The following is an 18,080-nucleotide window of genomic DNA, read 5'->3' as shown; positions in this document are numbered from 1 at the left end:
TCGATTCAATCAATTCTATATGTGTGGGAAGGAACTGCAGGCACTGGTTTAAACCGAAGAAAGACACAAAAAAGCTGGAGTAGCTCAGCAGGACAGGCAGCATCTCTGGAGAGAAGGATGGGTGACGTTTTGGGTTGGTGCTCTTCATCTGAAGAAGGGTCTGGCCCCAAAGCATCACCCATTCCTTCTCTCCAGACTTGCTGCCTTTCCTGTTGAGTTGTTGCTGCTTTTTGTGTCTCTCTTCAATCAATACCATGACTGGTTACAGCTGGCTAAGGATCTGAACCCACTACTAGGTGTGAATGAATGAATGCATGAATGAATGAATGAATGAATGCATGAATGAATGAATGAATGAATGAATGAATGAATGAATGAATGAATGAATGAATGATGAATGATTGAATGAATGAATGATTAATGCATGAATGGATGAATGTATGAAAGAATGATGATTGAATGAATGAATGAATGAATGAAACTTTATTGTTACATGTGGCAAGCCACCGTGAGATTCCTTAATTCTTACGGATATTTTTAAGGCAGAGGTAGATAGATGTTTGATTTGTATGGGCGTCAATGGTTATGGGGAGAAGGCAAGAGAATGGGGTTAGGAGGGCGAGGAGTTCAGATATGATTGAATGGTAGAGTAGACTTTGATGGGCCCAATGGCCTAATTCCAGACCTATCACTTATGACATAAACTTATTATTTGTTTTGCATACCTATGGTATGCAAAGAGTCACCACATAAAGGGCACCGATAAAGTAACAAGTCATTTAATTTTAATACAATGTATTCCATTGCGGCCCCTTTAGTTCTCGACGGTTGGACCCCACATATTGCAATGCATGGTATCAGGAAGGAAAAAGGCCAAGTTCCTCCTTAAAAATCATTCACGTCAGAATTTTTTTAATTATTTATGTGTTTTTCAGAATTTGCCATTTAAAAAAAACATTAAAAGTAATTTTGTGAACTATTCAGCGTTATTTCATATTAATGATATTGAAACATATCTGTTGTAGATATTTCTAAATGATTAAGCATGAATTGAGCTCCCTGCAAGTCTCTGGTAGCCTCTGGCAGCTCACTGCTATCAAAGGCTTTTACACTGTGTTATTAAGTGGTTTAGATAGTGAGACATTGAAAAAACATAAGTTAGAAAATGATCATTTAAATTAAAACAACATCTTAAGATGCTAATGCATAATTAAAATCATTTAAAATAAACAACTCATCAATTTTTCTCTCTCTACTTTGAAATGTGCGTTTGTGTGTGCTGCTTTCTGAACTTACTGCTTGTCCGCACACTGCCCCTCCCCTCTTCCACAATCCCAAGGGTATGCCACCCTCTCTTATCTTTTGAATGCATATGTATCTATGTTTAAACACTCCCTCTTCCTCCATGTCCCGTTGCTTTCCGCATCTTTTCAGCGCACGTCCCTCCTCTTTGCAAATGCTCTCTGCCATTGCCACATTCTCTCTAGGCGGCACTGCACTGTGGAGCAGCGGTAGAGTTGCTGCCTTACAGTGGCAGAGAGACGAGTTCGATCCTGCTGTCTGTTGGGAGTTTGTACGTTCTCCCACTCACCACGTTGGTGTTTCACGGTTACTCCAGTTTCCTCCCACACTCCAAAGAGGTTAGTATGTTAATTTGCTTTGGTTAAAAAAAAAATTGTAAATTGTCCCTAGTGTGTTGGATCAGGTCAAGTCGGGGGGAGTTCTCCCCCACCACGGGTACCATGTAATCCCGTACTACCTGTTCCATGGTTGGATAGTCGGCGACTAAACCGTCTCCCCCACCTGGTTTGCCAGGTGAGGAGGGGGCTGTGGACCCCCAGCAGGACCAAAACAAGACCTGTCAAAGGGCGGATGAGCTTCCAGCGAGCCAAAGGCCATCCACATTTCAGTAGATGTTGCGATCACTGTCGTACACAGCATTGTAATGAATGATGACAAAGTACACACACACCAGAATCCTATACTTCTAGCGGCAGAAGTCCGCAGGAGCTGGAGGACAGAGATGTGCGGTGTGTCCGTCACCATTCCGTTGGAAACCAGCACTACTGCGTCGCTAATGTTTTCAACAATGGTGATGATGATGATGATGATGATGATGGAGCTACATCCTTGGAGCATGGGAGGAAACGGGAGCACCCCGAAAAAACCCAGGGAGAACGTACAAATGCCGTGCAGACAGCACCTGTTGTCAGGTTTGAAACCGGGCCTTTGGTGCTGTGAGGCAGCAACTCTCCCGCTGTGCCACTGTGCCGCCCTTGTTCTTTGCAACCAAAGACATTTTCCCTATGTTCTCTGCAACAAAAAAACCTAAAGGTAGAAACAAAATGCTGGAGTAACTCAGCAAGACAGGCAGCATCTCAGGACAGAAGGAATAGGTAACATTTCGGGTCAAGACTTTTCATCAAACTGAAAAACGGTCTCTCCCCAAAACATCACTACATTCCTTCTCTCCGAAGATGCTGCCTGTCCCACTGTCCAGCATGTTGTGTCTATCTCCTGTTAAAACCAGCATCTGCAGTTCCTTCCTACACAAAAAAACAAATTTGTTTTGTTTCCTGTATGATGAAGGTCTTGAAACATATAAGATTGTTAAGGGCTTGGACTCACCAGAGGCAGGAAACATGTTCCCGATGTTGGGGAAGTCCAGAACCAGAGGCCACAGTTTAAGCGGAGACGAGGAAACACTGTTTCTCACAGAGAGTGGTGAGTCTGTGGAATTCTCTGCCTCAGAGGACGGTGGAGGCAGGTTCTCTGAATGCATTCAAGAGAGAGCTAGATAGGGCTTTTAAAAATAGCAGAGTCAGGGGATATGGGGAGAAGGCAGGAACGGGGTACTGATTGGGGGTGAACAGCCATGATCACATTGAATGGTGGTGCTGGCTCGAAGGGCCAAATGGCCTACTCTGGCAGCTAACGTCCATTGTCTATTGTCTATTGTCTATTTTCTTACAATCCTGAAACATTACTTATATTTCACTTTCCACAGATGCTGCCTAACCTGCTGAATGCTTCCAGCAATTTTTATTGCCATTCACCATAATCACATTAGTCTGTTATTATTATCTTACCACTAAGGTGTTTTGTGCCTAATTCCCCACATTATTGTTGCGATTACAGTTTTTCATTAACTCTTAATGAAGAGCACTTTGCAACTTCTTGGGGCTGTGAATAGTGCTGTACAAATGAGGCCACTTGCTCTCCTACTTTCATCTCAAACACCATCTCCAAACAACACTGCACATTTTTAAAATATAATATTTTGCCTCGTGAAACAAAAAAAATCAAGCCATATTGTATTGTTGTAAAAAAATCCTTGTAAAATAAGGCCTTTTCTATCAATTTAGTGATATTACCCTGAAGGGAAACAGACCCATTGATTTAATGCCTCCATTTAAGAAGGAACTGCAGATGCTGGAAAATCGAAGGTTTGACAAGAATGCTGGAGAAACTCAGTGGGTGAGTTCACCCGCTGAGTTTCTCCAGATTTAATACCTCTGTTTAGTATAGTTTAGAGATACAGCGCAGAAACATGCCCTTCGCCCTCTAGTCCATGCGCCCTGCCATCTAACACTATACTCCATGCCGACCAGCAAAGCAAATTCCTGCCACACTATAACAATTACAGCACGGAAACAGGCCATCTCGGCCCTACAAGTCACCGACAAATAGGGCCACCATAACCCTCCATTCCCTTCTCATCCATATGCCTATCCATTTTACCAAAATGCCAATGAACCACCACTGAAGTAGCTGTACTTCACGGGAAGAAGTTCCCCCTCATGTACCCTAAACTCCGTACTGAAGTCAAGCACGGGAGAACGTACATACATGGTCAGGATTGAACTTGGGTTTTTGGTAAGGCAACTCTACCACTGCGCCACTGTGATGCACACTGTTAAATCCTTTCTGGAGGGTTGGCAGAGTGTGGACATCAAAGTAACATCGCTTGTGTTGCGTACAAATCAGCCGTCTGTACTTTCTGAGGAGGCTCAGCTCTTTCAACATCTGCAGTAAGCTGCTGCAGATGTTCTATCAATTGGTGGTGGCCAGTGCCATTTTCTACGCTGCCGTGTGTTGGGGTGTGAGGTGGTCTTGGAGGGGAGGATGCTCCTCATACTGCGGAGCATGTTGGACAGTACCCCTCACCCCCTCCGTGACACACTGGTCAACCTGAGGACCACCTTCAGCAACAGACTGGTTCCACCAAGATGCAGCACAGAACACCACAGGAGATCCTCCTTCCCTGGGGACAGCAGACTGTACATCTCCTCCCACTTCTGTCGTGGGGTATTCTTCATCCTAGACTATTCCACTCAATAATTTAATCTCATGTTTGTGCAATATTACACATGTGCTGTGCAATAACTGGTCACTTAAATATTATTGCCATTCATTATTAATATCATTCATTATTACTACAATGCATATGACACTTTCAATGCCTTGTAACTGTATCTTTCCACTAGTGCCTGGTGCAAATTCCCTCTGGGATAAATATAGTTGTATCGTATCGTGTGGTAATCAGTGGCATTTTGCTAGCAGATCCTGTTTTTCATATTAATCCACACTCTAACCATCTCTCAATTTATTTTGGAAAAAAAAAAACAATTTAAGTAATTATTCAGAAACACTTGGCTTTATTCAGAACATTTTATATGTCACAGATTTATGGGATCACACATGATAGGACGTAATATTCGGCCCATCATACCTGTGCTAGCTCCACAACCAGTCCAATTAAACCCATCCACACACTCTTTCCCCACACCGTTATATTTAAAAATTTAAATGCTTAATAAAAAGTTTAATGAACCCGCTTTCACCACCCTTTCAGACATGGCTTCAGGATCACAGTATCTCACTGTTCAAAAATAATTCCACTCATTAGGCAGGTGCATGGATAGGACAGGTTTGGAGGGATATGGAACAAGCACAGGCAGGTGTGACTAGTGTAGCTAGGACATGTTGGCAAGTTGGCTGAAGGGCCTGTTTCCACACACTATCACTCCATGACTCCACAGCCTTATACCCCTGGTAAGGTTACGAAATATCTTAATCTGGTTACCAACTTTCCCACCAGTGCCATTGAGTCATTGTGTCATACAGCATGGAAACCAGCCCTTCGGCCCAACTTTCCCTCATCGACCAACATGTGCCATCTACACTAGTCTTACCTGCCTGCATTTGGTCCACATAGGTGCAGGAGTAGGAGTTTCCCTCTGAGCCCATCCAACTATCCCCCTGTCCAAATATTGTTTAACATTGTCATAGTATCTGCCTCAATTACCTCCTCCGGTAGCTCGTTCCATAGATACATATATAAAATTGTATTAAAAATGTGCCCCTCAGGTTCCTATTAAATCTTTACCTCCCCCTCCACCACACACACCTTAAACCTATGTCTTATTGTTCTTGATTATTCTACATTGGGTAAAGCACACTATGAATTTACCCTAACTATTCCCTTTATGATTTTGTACACATAATAAGATCACCCCTCATCCTCCAGCACTCCAAGGAATAAAGTATTTGCCTGTTCAACCTCCCCCTACAGCTCAGGCCTCGAGTACAGGCAACATCCTTGTAAATTTACCCCCTTTCCAGCCAAACAGCATTAATGTTGTTCCCAATCTATCATTTTGAACCTTCTCTAATTTAGTTTAGATCCATTGATGACGAATGTCTTTCTTGACAGAAAAAATATCAATTACGATTTATTTGATATGTTCATAAGTTATTTGAGCAGAATTAGGCCATTGTCTAACCCGTCATAAAATCATGGCTGATCTATCTTTCCCTCGCAACCCCACTCTCCTGCCTTCTCCCCATAACCCCTGGCACCCATACCAATCAAGAATGTATCTATCTCTGCCTTAAAAATATCCATTGAATTGGCCTCCACAGCCTTCTGTGGCAAAGAATTCCACAGATTCACCACCCTCTGACTGAAGAGATTTCTCCTCATCTCCTACCTAAGGGAACATCCTTTTATTCTGCAGCTATGGCCACTGGTCCTAGACTCTCTCACCAGTGGAAACTCCACATTCACTATATCCACATCCATTCTATGTAGCCCTTTCACTATTCGCTAAGTTTTTAATGAGGTCCCCACACCCCCCCACCCTTATCCTTCTAAACTCCAGGTCCAGAATCGTCAAAGGCTCTTCATATGTTAACCTAATCATTTCTTCTTTACAATAGTGCTAGACTATTGTGTTTAAGGCTAAGAGGGAGACCTTCTTCCAACAGTGCACGCTTGTTCACGATCATCTAGGATCTTATGTTCTTTAAACTTTGAAGAGTTTGGCATGTCACCAAATACTCTGACAAAGATCGACGGATATGCTGTGGAAACTAACTGTACCTGTTGCATCATTGCCTGCTACGGCAATAGCAATGTGCGGGAATGAAGGAGGCTGCGGTGAGCATCAGACTCTGCTTGAGGTCCATCACAGGCACAGACCTCGCCATCATCAAAGGTATCTACATGAGGGGTGACTCAATAAGGGGTGGTATCTACCAATAAGGTCCCCACCATCCAAGCTCTGCCTGTCCTCTCCTCACTGCCGGCCTGGAGGCAGAGCTTGGACTGCCTCAAAAAGGCTGGCAGTATCAACAAAGACCCACACCATCCTGGCCACACACTCATCTCCCCGCTACCTTCAGGTAGAAGGTACAGGAGCCTGAAGGCTGCAACAACCAGTTTCAGGAATAGCTACTTCCCCTCAGCCATCAGGCTATTAAACCTTGCTCGGACAAAACTCTGATTATTAATAACCACTTTCTGTTATTTGCACTTTACCAGTTATTTATTCATGTGTGTATATATTTAGATCAGGGTATATGGACACATTTATCTGTTTTGTAGTAAATGCCTACTATTTTCTGCGTGCTTAAGCAAAGCAAGAATTTCATTGGTACACAAAAAAGCTGGAGAAACTCAGCGGGTGCAGCAGCATCTATGGAGGATTTCATTGGCCTATACAGGGACACATGACAATAAACTCACTTGAACTTGAACTTGAGAAGCCTGAAGTCTGACATCCAACACCACCAGCTTCAGGAACTGCTACTTTCCTATAACCACCAAGTTGTTGAACCAACAATCCTATCTCAGTCACAGAACACTGGGTCAGCAACTCTGCCACTGCGCCACCATGCCACATGTTCGTTCTTGGTGGTTGAGGTTGTGGCTCTGCAAGATGTTGTTGAAGTAGCCTGTGCAGGTGGACGTCAGTGCCATTTGTAGATGGCACACACCGCAACCATACTGCGGTAGTAGGGGAGAGATTTCATGTTAAGGATAGCTGATGTGGTATCACTCACGTGGGCTGCTTTGTGCTGGATGTTCACAGAGCGCTGGGGTAACTCAGTGGGACAGGCGGCATCCCTGGAGAACATGGATGGGTGATGAGACCCTTCTTCAGGCCATATCTTTAGTCAGGTGGTGAATCTGTGGAATTCCTTGCTACAGAAGGCTGTGGAGGCCAAGTCTGTGGATATTTTTTGAGGCAGAGATAGACAGATTCTTGATTAGTACAGGTGTCAGGGGAAGACGTCAGGAGAATGGGGTTAAGAAGGAGAGGTAGATCAGCCAAGGTTAAATGGTGGAGTAGACTTGATGGGTCGAATGGCCTGGTTCTGCTCCTATTACCTATGAATTTATGACAAAGGACTACCAGAGTGTGGTGCATTTAGAATATTGTGTTCAGTTCCGGGCACCATGTTATAGGAAAGATATTGTCAAGCTAGAAAGGGTTCAGGAAAGATTTACGAGGATATTGCCAGGACTAGGGGGTGTGAGCCATAGGGAGAGGTTGAGTAGGCTGGGTCTCTATTCCATGGAGCATAGGAGGATGAGGGGTGATCTTATAGAGCTGTACAAAATCATGAGAGGAATAGATCGGGTAGATGCACTGAGTCTTTTACCCAGAGTAGGGGAATCGAGGACCAGAGGACGTTGGTTCAAGGTGAAGGGGAAAAGATTTAAAAGGAATCTGAGGGGTAACTTTTTCACACAAAGGGTTGGTGGGTGTATGGAACAAGCTGCCAGAGGAGGTCGTTGAGGCCGGGACTATTTCATCGTTTAAGAAACAGTTGGAAAGGTACATGGATAGGACAGGTTTGGAGGGTTATGGACCAAGCGCAGGCAGGTGGGACTAGGGTAGCTGGGACATTGTTAGCCAGTGTGGGCCGAGGGACCTGTTTCCACACTGTATCACTCTGTGACTCAATGAGTGGAAGGAACAGAAGGTCGGGACCTGTAGATGGAGCCACCGAGCTGTTACCTGCTAATCCCTTGAGGACGGAGGGATCTGCCGACTGCGGACATGAGGGGCGAGGGCCTGTAAGAGAGCGCACCAGGGTCTCACCTTCCGCCCCCTCATGTTCAAAAGACTGCATGAAGAACGCAGGTCTTGCCCCAAAACCCAGTACCAGTGACAGGACTGGTTGTCGTACAAGGCCACAGGTTATAGGAGTTGAATTAGACCAGTCGGCCCATCGAGTCCTCTGCACCATTCAATCAGGGCTGATCTCTGCCTCCTACTCCCATTCTCCAGCCTTCTCCCCATAACCCTTGACCCCCATTCTAATCAAGAATTTGTCTATCTCTGCCTTAAAAATATCCACTGACTTGGCCTCCACAGCCCTCTGTGGCAATGAGTTCCACAGATTCACCACCCTCTGACTAAAGAGGCTGCTCCTCACCTCCTTTCTAAAAGAGCGCCCTTTAATTCTGAGACTATGACCTATGGTCCTGGACTCTCCCACCAGTGCAAGCACTAGGAGGTTGAGGACAACTAGCGTTTGAGGACAATCGCCGAAGCCGACGAGTTAGTGCCAGATACAGGAGGAAGGCTGTAGCCCTGAATCCCCTCTCCTCCCATCCCCCCCCCCCCCCCCCACCCCCCCCAGCGGCCCTCACGTGTCCTCATTGCCACCGCGTGTGTGGCTCGCGCATTGGTGTCCTGAGCCACGCACGATCCCACAAGACACGAGAACGCACAACCGTGCTATTGTCGTCTACGATGGGCCACTGCCCAACGCCACTTTACCGAACGGTATACTGGACACAAAAAAGCTAGAGTAACTCAGCGGGACAGGGAGCATCTCTGGAGGGAAGGAATGGGTGACGTTTCCCGTCGAGACCCTTTCTTCAGACTGAAGTCAGAGGAGAGGGAGACACAGAGATAAGGAAGTGCAAGGCATGAAAACGGGGCACAGGGGATGGAGATCAAGGAAATTTTGTAGAATAGATCATTGTTAGCCGGGAGACGATAACAATAAAGCAAACACAGATATAACGTAGTCGGAGACAGTAAGACTGGTCGGAGAACTGGGAAGGGGGAGGGATGGTGAGAAGAGGGAAAGCGAGGGTTGCTTGAAATTAGTGTAGTAGCCATTTAGCTTAACTCAGTATATTAAATTATATCCAGTTACCTTTAATTTTATCGGCCTGTAATTATGTGGGTGGGATTTATACGTAGTCTGGGGCGTGTTCGTGGCTAGGTTTCCGGCGCAGACTCCCAGATAGTTTTTAGTTTAGTTCGGTGAAGATTAGGGGGAAGATATAGTTTTCGGCCACGATCACGTGTGTTTGATTGAAACATATATATGCTGGAAGACGATGTACTTATACAAGACAAAGTCTTCTGCGTGATTTTACTGTTTTGTACTACTACAATAAAGAAATTATTAATCAAGGGACTGTTCTTTGGAAAATTCATCTTTCAACGGCTTTGAATGTCTCGAGGAGAACGCGCGGAATGCGTGAGATTACCTTCTGACCCACAGTCAGCATGTTAGTGATTATCGAAGACTAAAACCTTGAGACGTCCTAAAGACTGTCACTACATTAGAGAAGTCAATGTTCATAAAGAATTTCACTGTACATATGATAAAGAACCATTGACCATCACCCTTTTACATTATTGTGGTGTTCTGCATTGACTTTGTTTTGTAGTCTTTCCTTTCACTGTCATGGAGACTTTGTGCCATTTATATTTTTGCATGTTCGAGTCTATTTGCCTGTGGTGCGGTCGTTGGCAAGATTGTCATTGTCTCTATACTTCACCAGCCTTGTGCATACGATAATAAGCCTGACTTGACAATCTAGATTTTCACACTCTGTCCTCCAGAGTGGTACTCAGAATCTCCCAACATATAAGCTCATGTCATAGGAGCAGAATTAGGCCATTCGGCCCAGCAAAACTACTTTGCCATTCATTCATGGCTGATCTGTCTCTCTCTCTCTCTCAACCTTCTGGCTGCAACCTTCCCTTCATTGATGAACTATACACGGCAAGGGCCAGGGAGCGAGCGGGCAAGATCATCTCTGACCCCTCTCACCCTGGCCACAAACTCTTTGAATCACTTCCCTCTGGAAGGCGACTCCGGATTGCCACAGCCAGACATAAAAAGTTTTTATCCACCAGTAGTTGCACTACTCAACAACCAAAATACTTGTCTAATAAACTTACTTACTTACTCTTTCTCTCTCTCAACCCCATTCTCCTGACTTCTCCCCATAACCACCGACATACGTACTAATCAAGAACCAGTCAATCTCCCCTTTAAAAGTGACGTGGCCTCCAGAGCCACCTGTGTTAGAGATGAAAGCCCCCCAACCTTAGTCATTGTAGTATTAAATATGTTGAGAATACCCAGAGAAATCCTGCAAAGAGAAAAACAACTTGTAGGCGAAAAAACCCAAAATAATGCCCTTTCTCGGGCAACCAAATGAAGATACATTTTCTCAAACAGTGGTGCAGTGGTATCACGTGGTGCAGCGTGAAAATGTCCTTTGTCTCTCAGAATAGTCTTGCCCTCGTGCGTCGAGTTTCAATCTCAAGGTATTGGAATAAGCCTCCATGTCAAGTCTGGGGTTTGTCCGAACTTATTTTAAACTTATCCTTCAAAAGTTTCATTCCATATTGGTCCAGGAAAATTGGCAGTTCATAACGTCAAATTATGTCCTTCCAGCACCTGCAGTTCCTCGTGTCTCCAGTGTGTTTCCTTACTTCAAAGGTAGACGCAAAATGCTGGCATAGCTCAGCGGGACAGGCAGCATCCCTAAAGAGAAGGAAAGTTCTTTCCTACACATTGTTTCCTTTGTTCCTTTGTTCCGTACGATTACAGACCGTTTGAGTCTACTCCCACTTTAATCTTTGTCCTCTGCAGGGCTGCATGATGGCACAGCTTGTAGAGTTGCTAGCTTGCAGTGCTAGTGACCCGGGTTCGATCCCGACTACGGGTACTGTCTGTATGGAGTTTGCACATTCTCCCTGTGACCGTGTGGGGTTTCTCCGAGATCTTCGGTTTCCCCCCCACAATCTCCAAAGATGAACAGGTTTGTAGTTTAATTGGCTTGGTATAAATGTATACTATATTTATATGTATAGAGTGTGTGGGAGAAAACACGTGGAGACAGTACCTGTAGTCGGGATCAAACCCGGGTCTCCAGGCGCTGCAAGGCAGAAACTCTGCCACTGCGCCACCGTGCTGCTATTAGAACAGGCACTATGCCCCAAATTGGACCCCTTTTTACATTCTGTGATTATGAGGAAGGGGTCCCCCAAACAGGAGACGTCATTTTGCAGTTATACAAGACACATTTGGAGCGTTATGTTCAGTTTTGGTCACCATATTATATTTAAGATGTTGCCAAGCGGGAAAGGGTGTAGAGAAGATTCACAAGGATGTTGCAGGACTCGAGGGCCTGAGCTAAAGGGAGAGGTTGTGCAGGCTGGGACTCTATTCCTTGGAGCACACGAGGACTGATCTTGCTGAGGTGTATAAGATCATGAGAGGAATAGATTGGGTAAATGCAGAGACTTTTGCCCAGAGTAGGTGAATCAAGAACCAGAGGGCATAGGTTTAAGGTGAGTGGAAAAGACATTCAATGGTATTCTGAGGTGTAATGTTTTGACACGAAGGGGGGGGGGGGGGGGGGGGGGGGAATGGAACAAGCTGCCAGAGGAAATACTTTAGTTGAGGCAGGGACTATCTCAACATTTAAGAACCTTTTAGACAGGTACATAGATAGGACAGGTTTTCGAGTGATGTGGGCCTAACGCAGGCAGGTGGGACTAGTGCAGATGGGACAAGTTGGTCGTGCGGGCGTTGAACCGTTGAACAAACAGCTGACACAAGGGCCAGAATGAGAGGTTTCTGATTGATGTTTGAAAGATCTTCGTGTTCAATGAAAGAAAAGGACGGGTGGACTATTTCTTGGGTTGAAACTCAAAATATCTGTCTTTACAATATTTAAAAAAAAATAATGGAGTTAGTGCTTGACTTTAAACATTACTTAAACTGAAGCGTTAAAGTGTCAGAACGAGTCAGAAAAGTAATTTTACTTCAGGATGTAAAAAAAGTGCCTTCCACTGACTCGGAAGTAAAAACATTTGAGGAATGCTGATTGACGATGCACACTGGAAAACATTTAAGCATAGTTGCCTTTGGAGAAAATTAAAGTTAATATTATTAATATAGGATAAACATGTTTATTCAACTCTATCCTGAGCTCTTGAAAGTGTCACAGTTAAAGGGCCCAAGAAATAAAATACCGCAGATGCAGGAACTCAGGAATCAATAAGTATTGGAAATATTCAATAGATCGGGCAAAGAAAAATAACCCTCTCAGCCAATGGCCTTTGGTAAGCCTGCCTTAAAATTGTATTGGGATTAATGATACGTTCAAAGGCATTTCAGATTATAACAACTAAATCTGTTAAAAGCATCGAAGATAGACTCAAAAAGCTGGAGTAACTCCGTGGGTCAGACAGCATCACTGGAGAAAATGAATAGGTGACGTTAAAACCAACTGCTGCCGTCTCCTTGGTCTAATGCCAGTTGTATTCATGTGTAGGAAGGAACTGCAGATGCTGGTTTAAATTGAATATAGACACAAAATGCTGGAGTAACTCAGCGGGACATGCAGCATCACTGGAGAGAAGGAATGGGTGATGTTTCAGAGTCGAGATCCTTCTTCAGGCATTATTAAGCTCATAAAAGATTGTATTAAACTTGTTTCCACTGAGCCTTGAATGTTGGTGGAAATGAATTCCAAATTTTGGCTTTCAATAAGCAAATGATTTTGCGTGAGAAGAAAAAAAAATAATTCTCGGGCTAATGGGGAAATGGAACGAGCTGCATTGCTCTTGTGAAACGTTGCCATGGCTAAATGGCTTTCTTCCGTGACGTAACAAATCCTTCCACAGACGCTCAGCAAGTGCTCCAACTGCAATCGGTTCGACAGGCAATGACGCAAAATCTAGTCTTCGGGGGACAAAGAACAACAGGGATGTAATCCGAGAAACGACTTTCAAGCTTCTGGGTTTTCACCTGCAAGATAAATATTGAATGGTGATGAATTCCAATCATGCAAGAGACAGAAGCTCTACCTATTTGTTGAGGAAATCGGAAATTGATTATTACGGGTGTCAGGGGTTATGGGGAGAATGTAGTCGAGAGACTAGGAGAGTCTATGACATGGAAGGCACAGCCAGAATTAAAGAATGTTCCTTTAAGATGGAGATCAGGAGGAATTTCTTTGATCAGAGGGTGGTGAATCTGTTGGAAATCTTTGCCACAAAAGCTGTGGAGGCCAAGTCAATGGATTTCTAAGGCAGAACTAGAACGATTCTTGATTAGTACGGGTGCCAGGGGTTATGGGGCACAGTTGAATGGGGCATATGTGCAAATTGGTATATATGGAAATTGGCCTATATGGAAATTGGCCCTGCTGTGTGTAGGATAGTGTTCATGTGTGGGGATCGCTGGTCGGTGCAGACCCAGTGGGCCGAAGGGCCTGTTTCCGCGCTGTATCTCCAAACTGAAACTAAACAATTAATCTTCATCAGAAGGGCTTGGTTGAGATTAAGGGGCAAAGATCTGAAATATTCACTGTTTTCTCTCCACAGATGCCTTCAAACATGCTGAGGATTGGCAAATGCAATTTCATACAATTATTTGTGAGTGGAACATTGGTGCCAAGTTTCCACACACACATCTCCAACCCGACTCCATAATTACAAGGAATGAAATTAAAAAAAATGTAATCATGTGTCCACCCCACCCTCTCTAATAACCTATTCTTTGCAATGACTGATAATAAAATATTAAGAGTGGCTACACCCTCCATGTGTAGAGTTGCTGCCTTTCAGCACCCGAGACCTGGGTTAGATCCTGACTACAGGTGCTATCTGTACAGAGCTCGTACATTCCACCTGTAACATGTGTGAACTTTCTCCGGGTGCTTTAAAGACGTACAGGTTTGTAGGCTGATTGGCTTTGTATAATTGTAAATTGTCCCATCTATGAGTAGGGTAGTGTTAGGAGATTGCAGGTCGGTGTGGACTCGGTGGGCTGAAGGGCCCGTTTCCGCGTTGCATCTCTAAACAAAACAAAACTTTACAAGACACTGGTCGGACCGCTTTGGGAGTTACTCCAGCATTTTGTGTCTTTTTTCGGTGTAAACCAGCATCTGCAGTTCCTTCCCAAATTAAATATTTAATTCCAAACCAAGGAAGCAGAAACAGGTGGGGGAAGAGACTGCAGATGCTGGTTCAAACCAAAGATAGACACAAAAAGGTGGAGTAACTCAGTGGGACAGGCAGCATCTCTGGAGAAAAGGAAGAGGTGATGTTTTGTTCATTATCACATTGAAAGTCCCGAGATGGCGGGACTGTCATATGCCAAGGGAATAGAGCGGCTGGGCTTGTACATTCTGGAGTTTAGAAAGATGAGAGGGTATCTTATTGAAACATATAAGATTGTTAAGGGTTTGGACAAGCTAGAGTCAGGAAACATGTTCCCGATGTTGGGCGAGTCCAGAACCAGGGGCCACAGTTTAAGAATAAGGAGTAAGCCATTTAGAACGGAGACGAGGAAACACTTTTTCCTCACAGAGAGTTGCGAGTCTGTGGAATTCTCTGCCTCAGAGGGTGGTGGAGGCCGGTTCTCTGGATACTTTCAAGAGAGAGCTAGATAGGGCTCTTAAAGATAGCGGAGTCAGGGAATATGGGGAGAAGGCAGGAACGGGGTACTGATTGGGGATGATCACATTGAATGGCCGTGCTGGCTCGAAGGGCCGAATGGCCTACTCCTGCACCTATTGTCTATTGAATGTCAATTGGAAGATGTTTTTCTAATATTATACTGGCAACCATACTTGGAAAGTGAAGTGCTGAGATAGCATTAGATTTTATTTTGAGAACTAGGACTTCTTTCCTTTTCTGAATAATGCTTTGTGGGGATAAACACAAGGACCATATCACAGTTATATCTGTTAATTGTATAGAGGTTCAAATGATCAGATCATATTCAGATGGACGTGGAAGACATTTTATTGGCTGCAATCAATGGATTTCAGCAAGATTTACACATTAAATATATTGCTTGCTCCATTATCGCAAATTCCTTCACCATTGCTATCAACATCTTATGATGTTAACATTGTTCATTCCAAGTGGCACATTTGGTGGGCCTGCCATGTCACAGTTCTAGCGACCCGGATTTAATCCTGACCTTGGGTGCTGTTCACATAGGGTTTGCATGTTCTTCTTGCGACTTGGGTTCCCTCTGGGTGCTCCTGCCTTCTCCCACACCCCAGACTTGCTTAGTTAATAGGCAACTAAACTGCCTTTTTTTTGGGTGGGGGGGGGGGGGGGGGGGGGGGGGGGGGGGGGGTGCAGAAGTGACACAGCACTACAGTTGCTGCCTTATGCCCCTGTCCCACTTACGAAACCTGAACGGAAATCTCTGGAGACTTTGCGCTCCACCCAAGGTTTCCGTGCGGTTTTTGTCAGTCTCCCTACCTGCTTCCACTACCTGCAACCTCCGGGAACCGAACGGAAACCTTGGGTGGGGCGCAAAGTCTCCAGAGGTTTCCGTTCAGGTTTCCTAAGTGGGACAGGGGCATTACAGCGCTTACAGTGCCAGACACGCCTGTTCCATCCCGACTACGGGTACTGTCTGTACGGAGTTTGTACGTTCTCCCCGTGACCGTTTGGGTTTTCTCCGAGATCTTCGGTTTCCTCCCACACTCCAAAGACGTACAGGTTTGTAGGTTAATTGGCTTGGTATGAATGCAAATTGTCCGTAGTGGGTGTAGGATAATGTTAATGTGCGGGGATCGCTGGTCGGTGCGGACTCGGTTTTTGGCCCGAGGGCCTGTTTCCGCTCTGTATCTCTAAACTAAACGATAGAATCTGGTAGTTGATGGAAAGTTGAGGAGAATAGAAGATTGGATTAGTGTGAATGGGTGTTTGATGGTCAATGACATGCCTCCATGGTGTATTGCTCCTACAGTAACTAAGTTCAGTCACAATGGTTCAGTTGAAGGCCTATCCATCTTCAATAGCACATGTATATTTAAACGTGCACCTACCAGCTTTACCCTTCACATGCTTACCAACGCAACCCACAGAATGGTTTCAAAACTGAATGTCCTTCCCTCTAGCTTGATGGAAGGAGGACAATGGGCCGACTTCACTTCTAAGGGGAAATGATCGGCGATAATGAGATATTAATAAAATAATTGTAAAACCTCCACTCACAGGGTTAAGATTGGAGACAAGTTGCTATCACACGAGTTAAGGGCCTTGAGACAGTTGTTTTTTTTAAATTAGAGATACAGCACGGAAACAGGCCCCTCAGCCCACCGAGTCCACACCCACCAGCGATCCCCACACACTAACACTATCCTACACACTAGGGCCAATTTACACATACACTGAGCCAATTAACCTGCAAACCTGTACGTCTTTGAAGTGTGGGAGGAAACTGAAGATCTCGAAGAAAACCCACGTACGGGGAGAACGTACAAACTCACTGGAGACATGCACCTGTAGTCGGGATCAAACCCGGGTCTCCGGCGCTGCAAGGCAGCAATTCCACCGCTGTGCCACTGCGACGTCGGCTTGTTCTCAAGTGCTCCACTCCCTACTCTTTTGCCATGGAAATGAGAGGCAAAGGGCTTTAGCAGGTAGACGCGAAGTGCTGGAGTAACCTAGCGTGTCACGGCAGCATCTCCGGTGAAAAAGGATGGGTGACGCTTCGGGTCGGGACCCTTCTTCTATCTTTAGTAAGTTAGGGGCTCATTTCTCCAGTTCAATTTGTTCCACAACACTCAGAGGATGTAAACACGTCATTGGAAAAATGGACTGAAGATCAGTGGGGTACGAAAATAAGGATTAGTGTCCTGGAAAATCTGGGAGAAGAGAAAAGCAGCTTGATTTTGGTCAGAGAGTCAGTCAGCCACAAGATGGAACCTGGAGCCATATCTAGAGTGAACAGCTTTGGGGGAGTGGGAGGCAGGGGGAGAAATGTATATACACACACACACACATACATAATCACAAAAATAAACTATCCTATTATCCAATATCCTTCATATGTTTACAATGCAAATAAAGTTTGCAGTAACAAAATGCTAATAGAAATGCACGACTTAACACTGATGCAAAATTGAAAAAATAAAAATTAAAAAGAGACTAAAATAGATTGCTTAATGTAACAGCACTTGTATAAATCAAGATACATGCCAGGAGGACAGAAATATTCAGTGCATGCCATCCAGGGTCAAAAATAACCATGAGTACAGATTGGCAGCAGGCCAGAAAACAAAATGAAGACACAAGCTCTCATAGAAATGACAGATCTTAATGCAAATCATTCTTCAGTTGAGTTTAGAGATGCAGGGTGGAACCAGGCCCTTCGGCCCACCGGGTCCGCGCCGACCAGCTATCCCAGCACACTAACACTATCCTAGGAACAATTTACAATGTTACCAATTAGCCTGCAGTCGTGTACGTCTTTGTAGTGGGGGAATAAACCCACGCAGGTCACGGGGAGAACGCACAAACTCAACTACGAAAGCGGGTCTCTGGCACTGTACGGCAGCAGCTCTACCGCTGCGCCACCTTAATTTATTTTTGAAACCATTTGAGGGAACAAGACTATATTAAAAAAATCAAAACAAAAAAATCAGCATCCATCCTATCAAAAAATAGCATCTAGTATCCAAACTTAAAGGATTAAACATGGTACCAGGC

At 44.7% G+C, this 18,080-nt stretch overlaps 1 protein-coding gene across 2 annotated transcripts in view; it reads right to left on the bottom strand.

The window, feature by feature from the left end:
• Positions 1 to 12,683: 12,683 nt before the first annotated feature.
• Positions 12,684 to 18,080, bottom strand: part of LOC129699109 (glycophorin-C-like) — a 77,155-nt gene continuing 71,758 nt past the window's right edge. Inside the window, exon 5 of one of the 2 annotated variants that reach the window (XM_055638768.1) lies at positions 12,684 to 13,368. In XM_055638768.1, the coding sequence (XP_055494743.1) occupies positions 13,349 to 13,368 (20 nt within the window). In that variant the 3' untranslated portion in view covers positions 12,684 to 13,348. Of the gene's footprint in view, positions 13,369 to 15,355 lie in introns of those variants that run through there. The other variant, XM_055638767.1, reaches the window with a different exon arrangement.

Source organism: Leucoraja erinacea, chromosome 7 (assembly GCF_028641065.1).
Source record: "Leucoraja erinacea ecotype New England chromosome 7, Leri_hhj_1, whole genome shotgun sequence".
NCBI classification, from domain to species: Eukaryota; Metazoa; Chordata; class Chondrichthyes; order Rajiformes; family Rajidae; genus Leucoraja; species Leucoraja erinaceus.
Note: the sequence above shows the minus strand (reverse complement) of the source record. Positions and strands in the feature narration are given on the sequence as shown.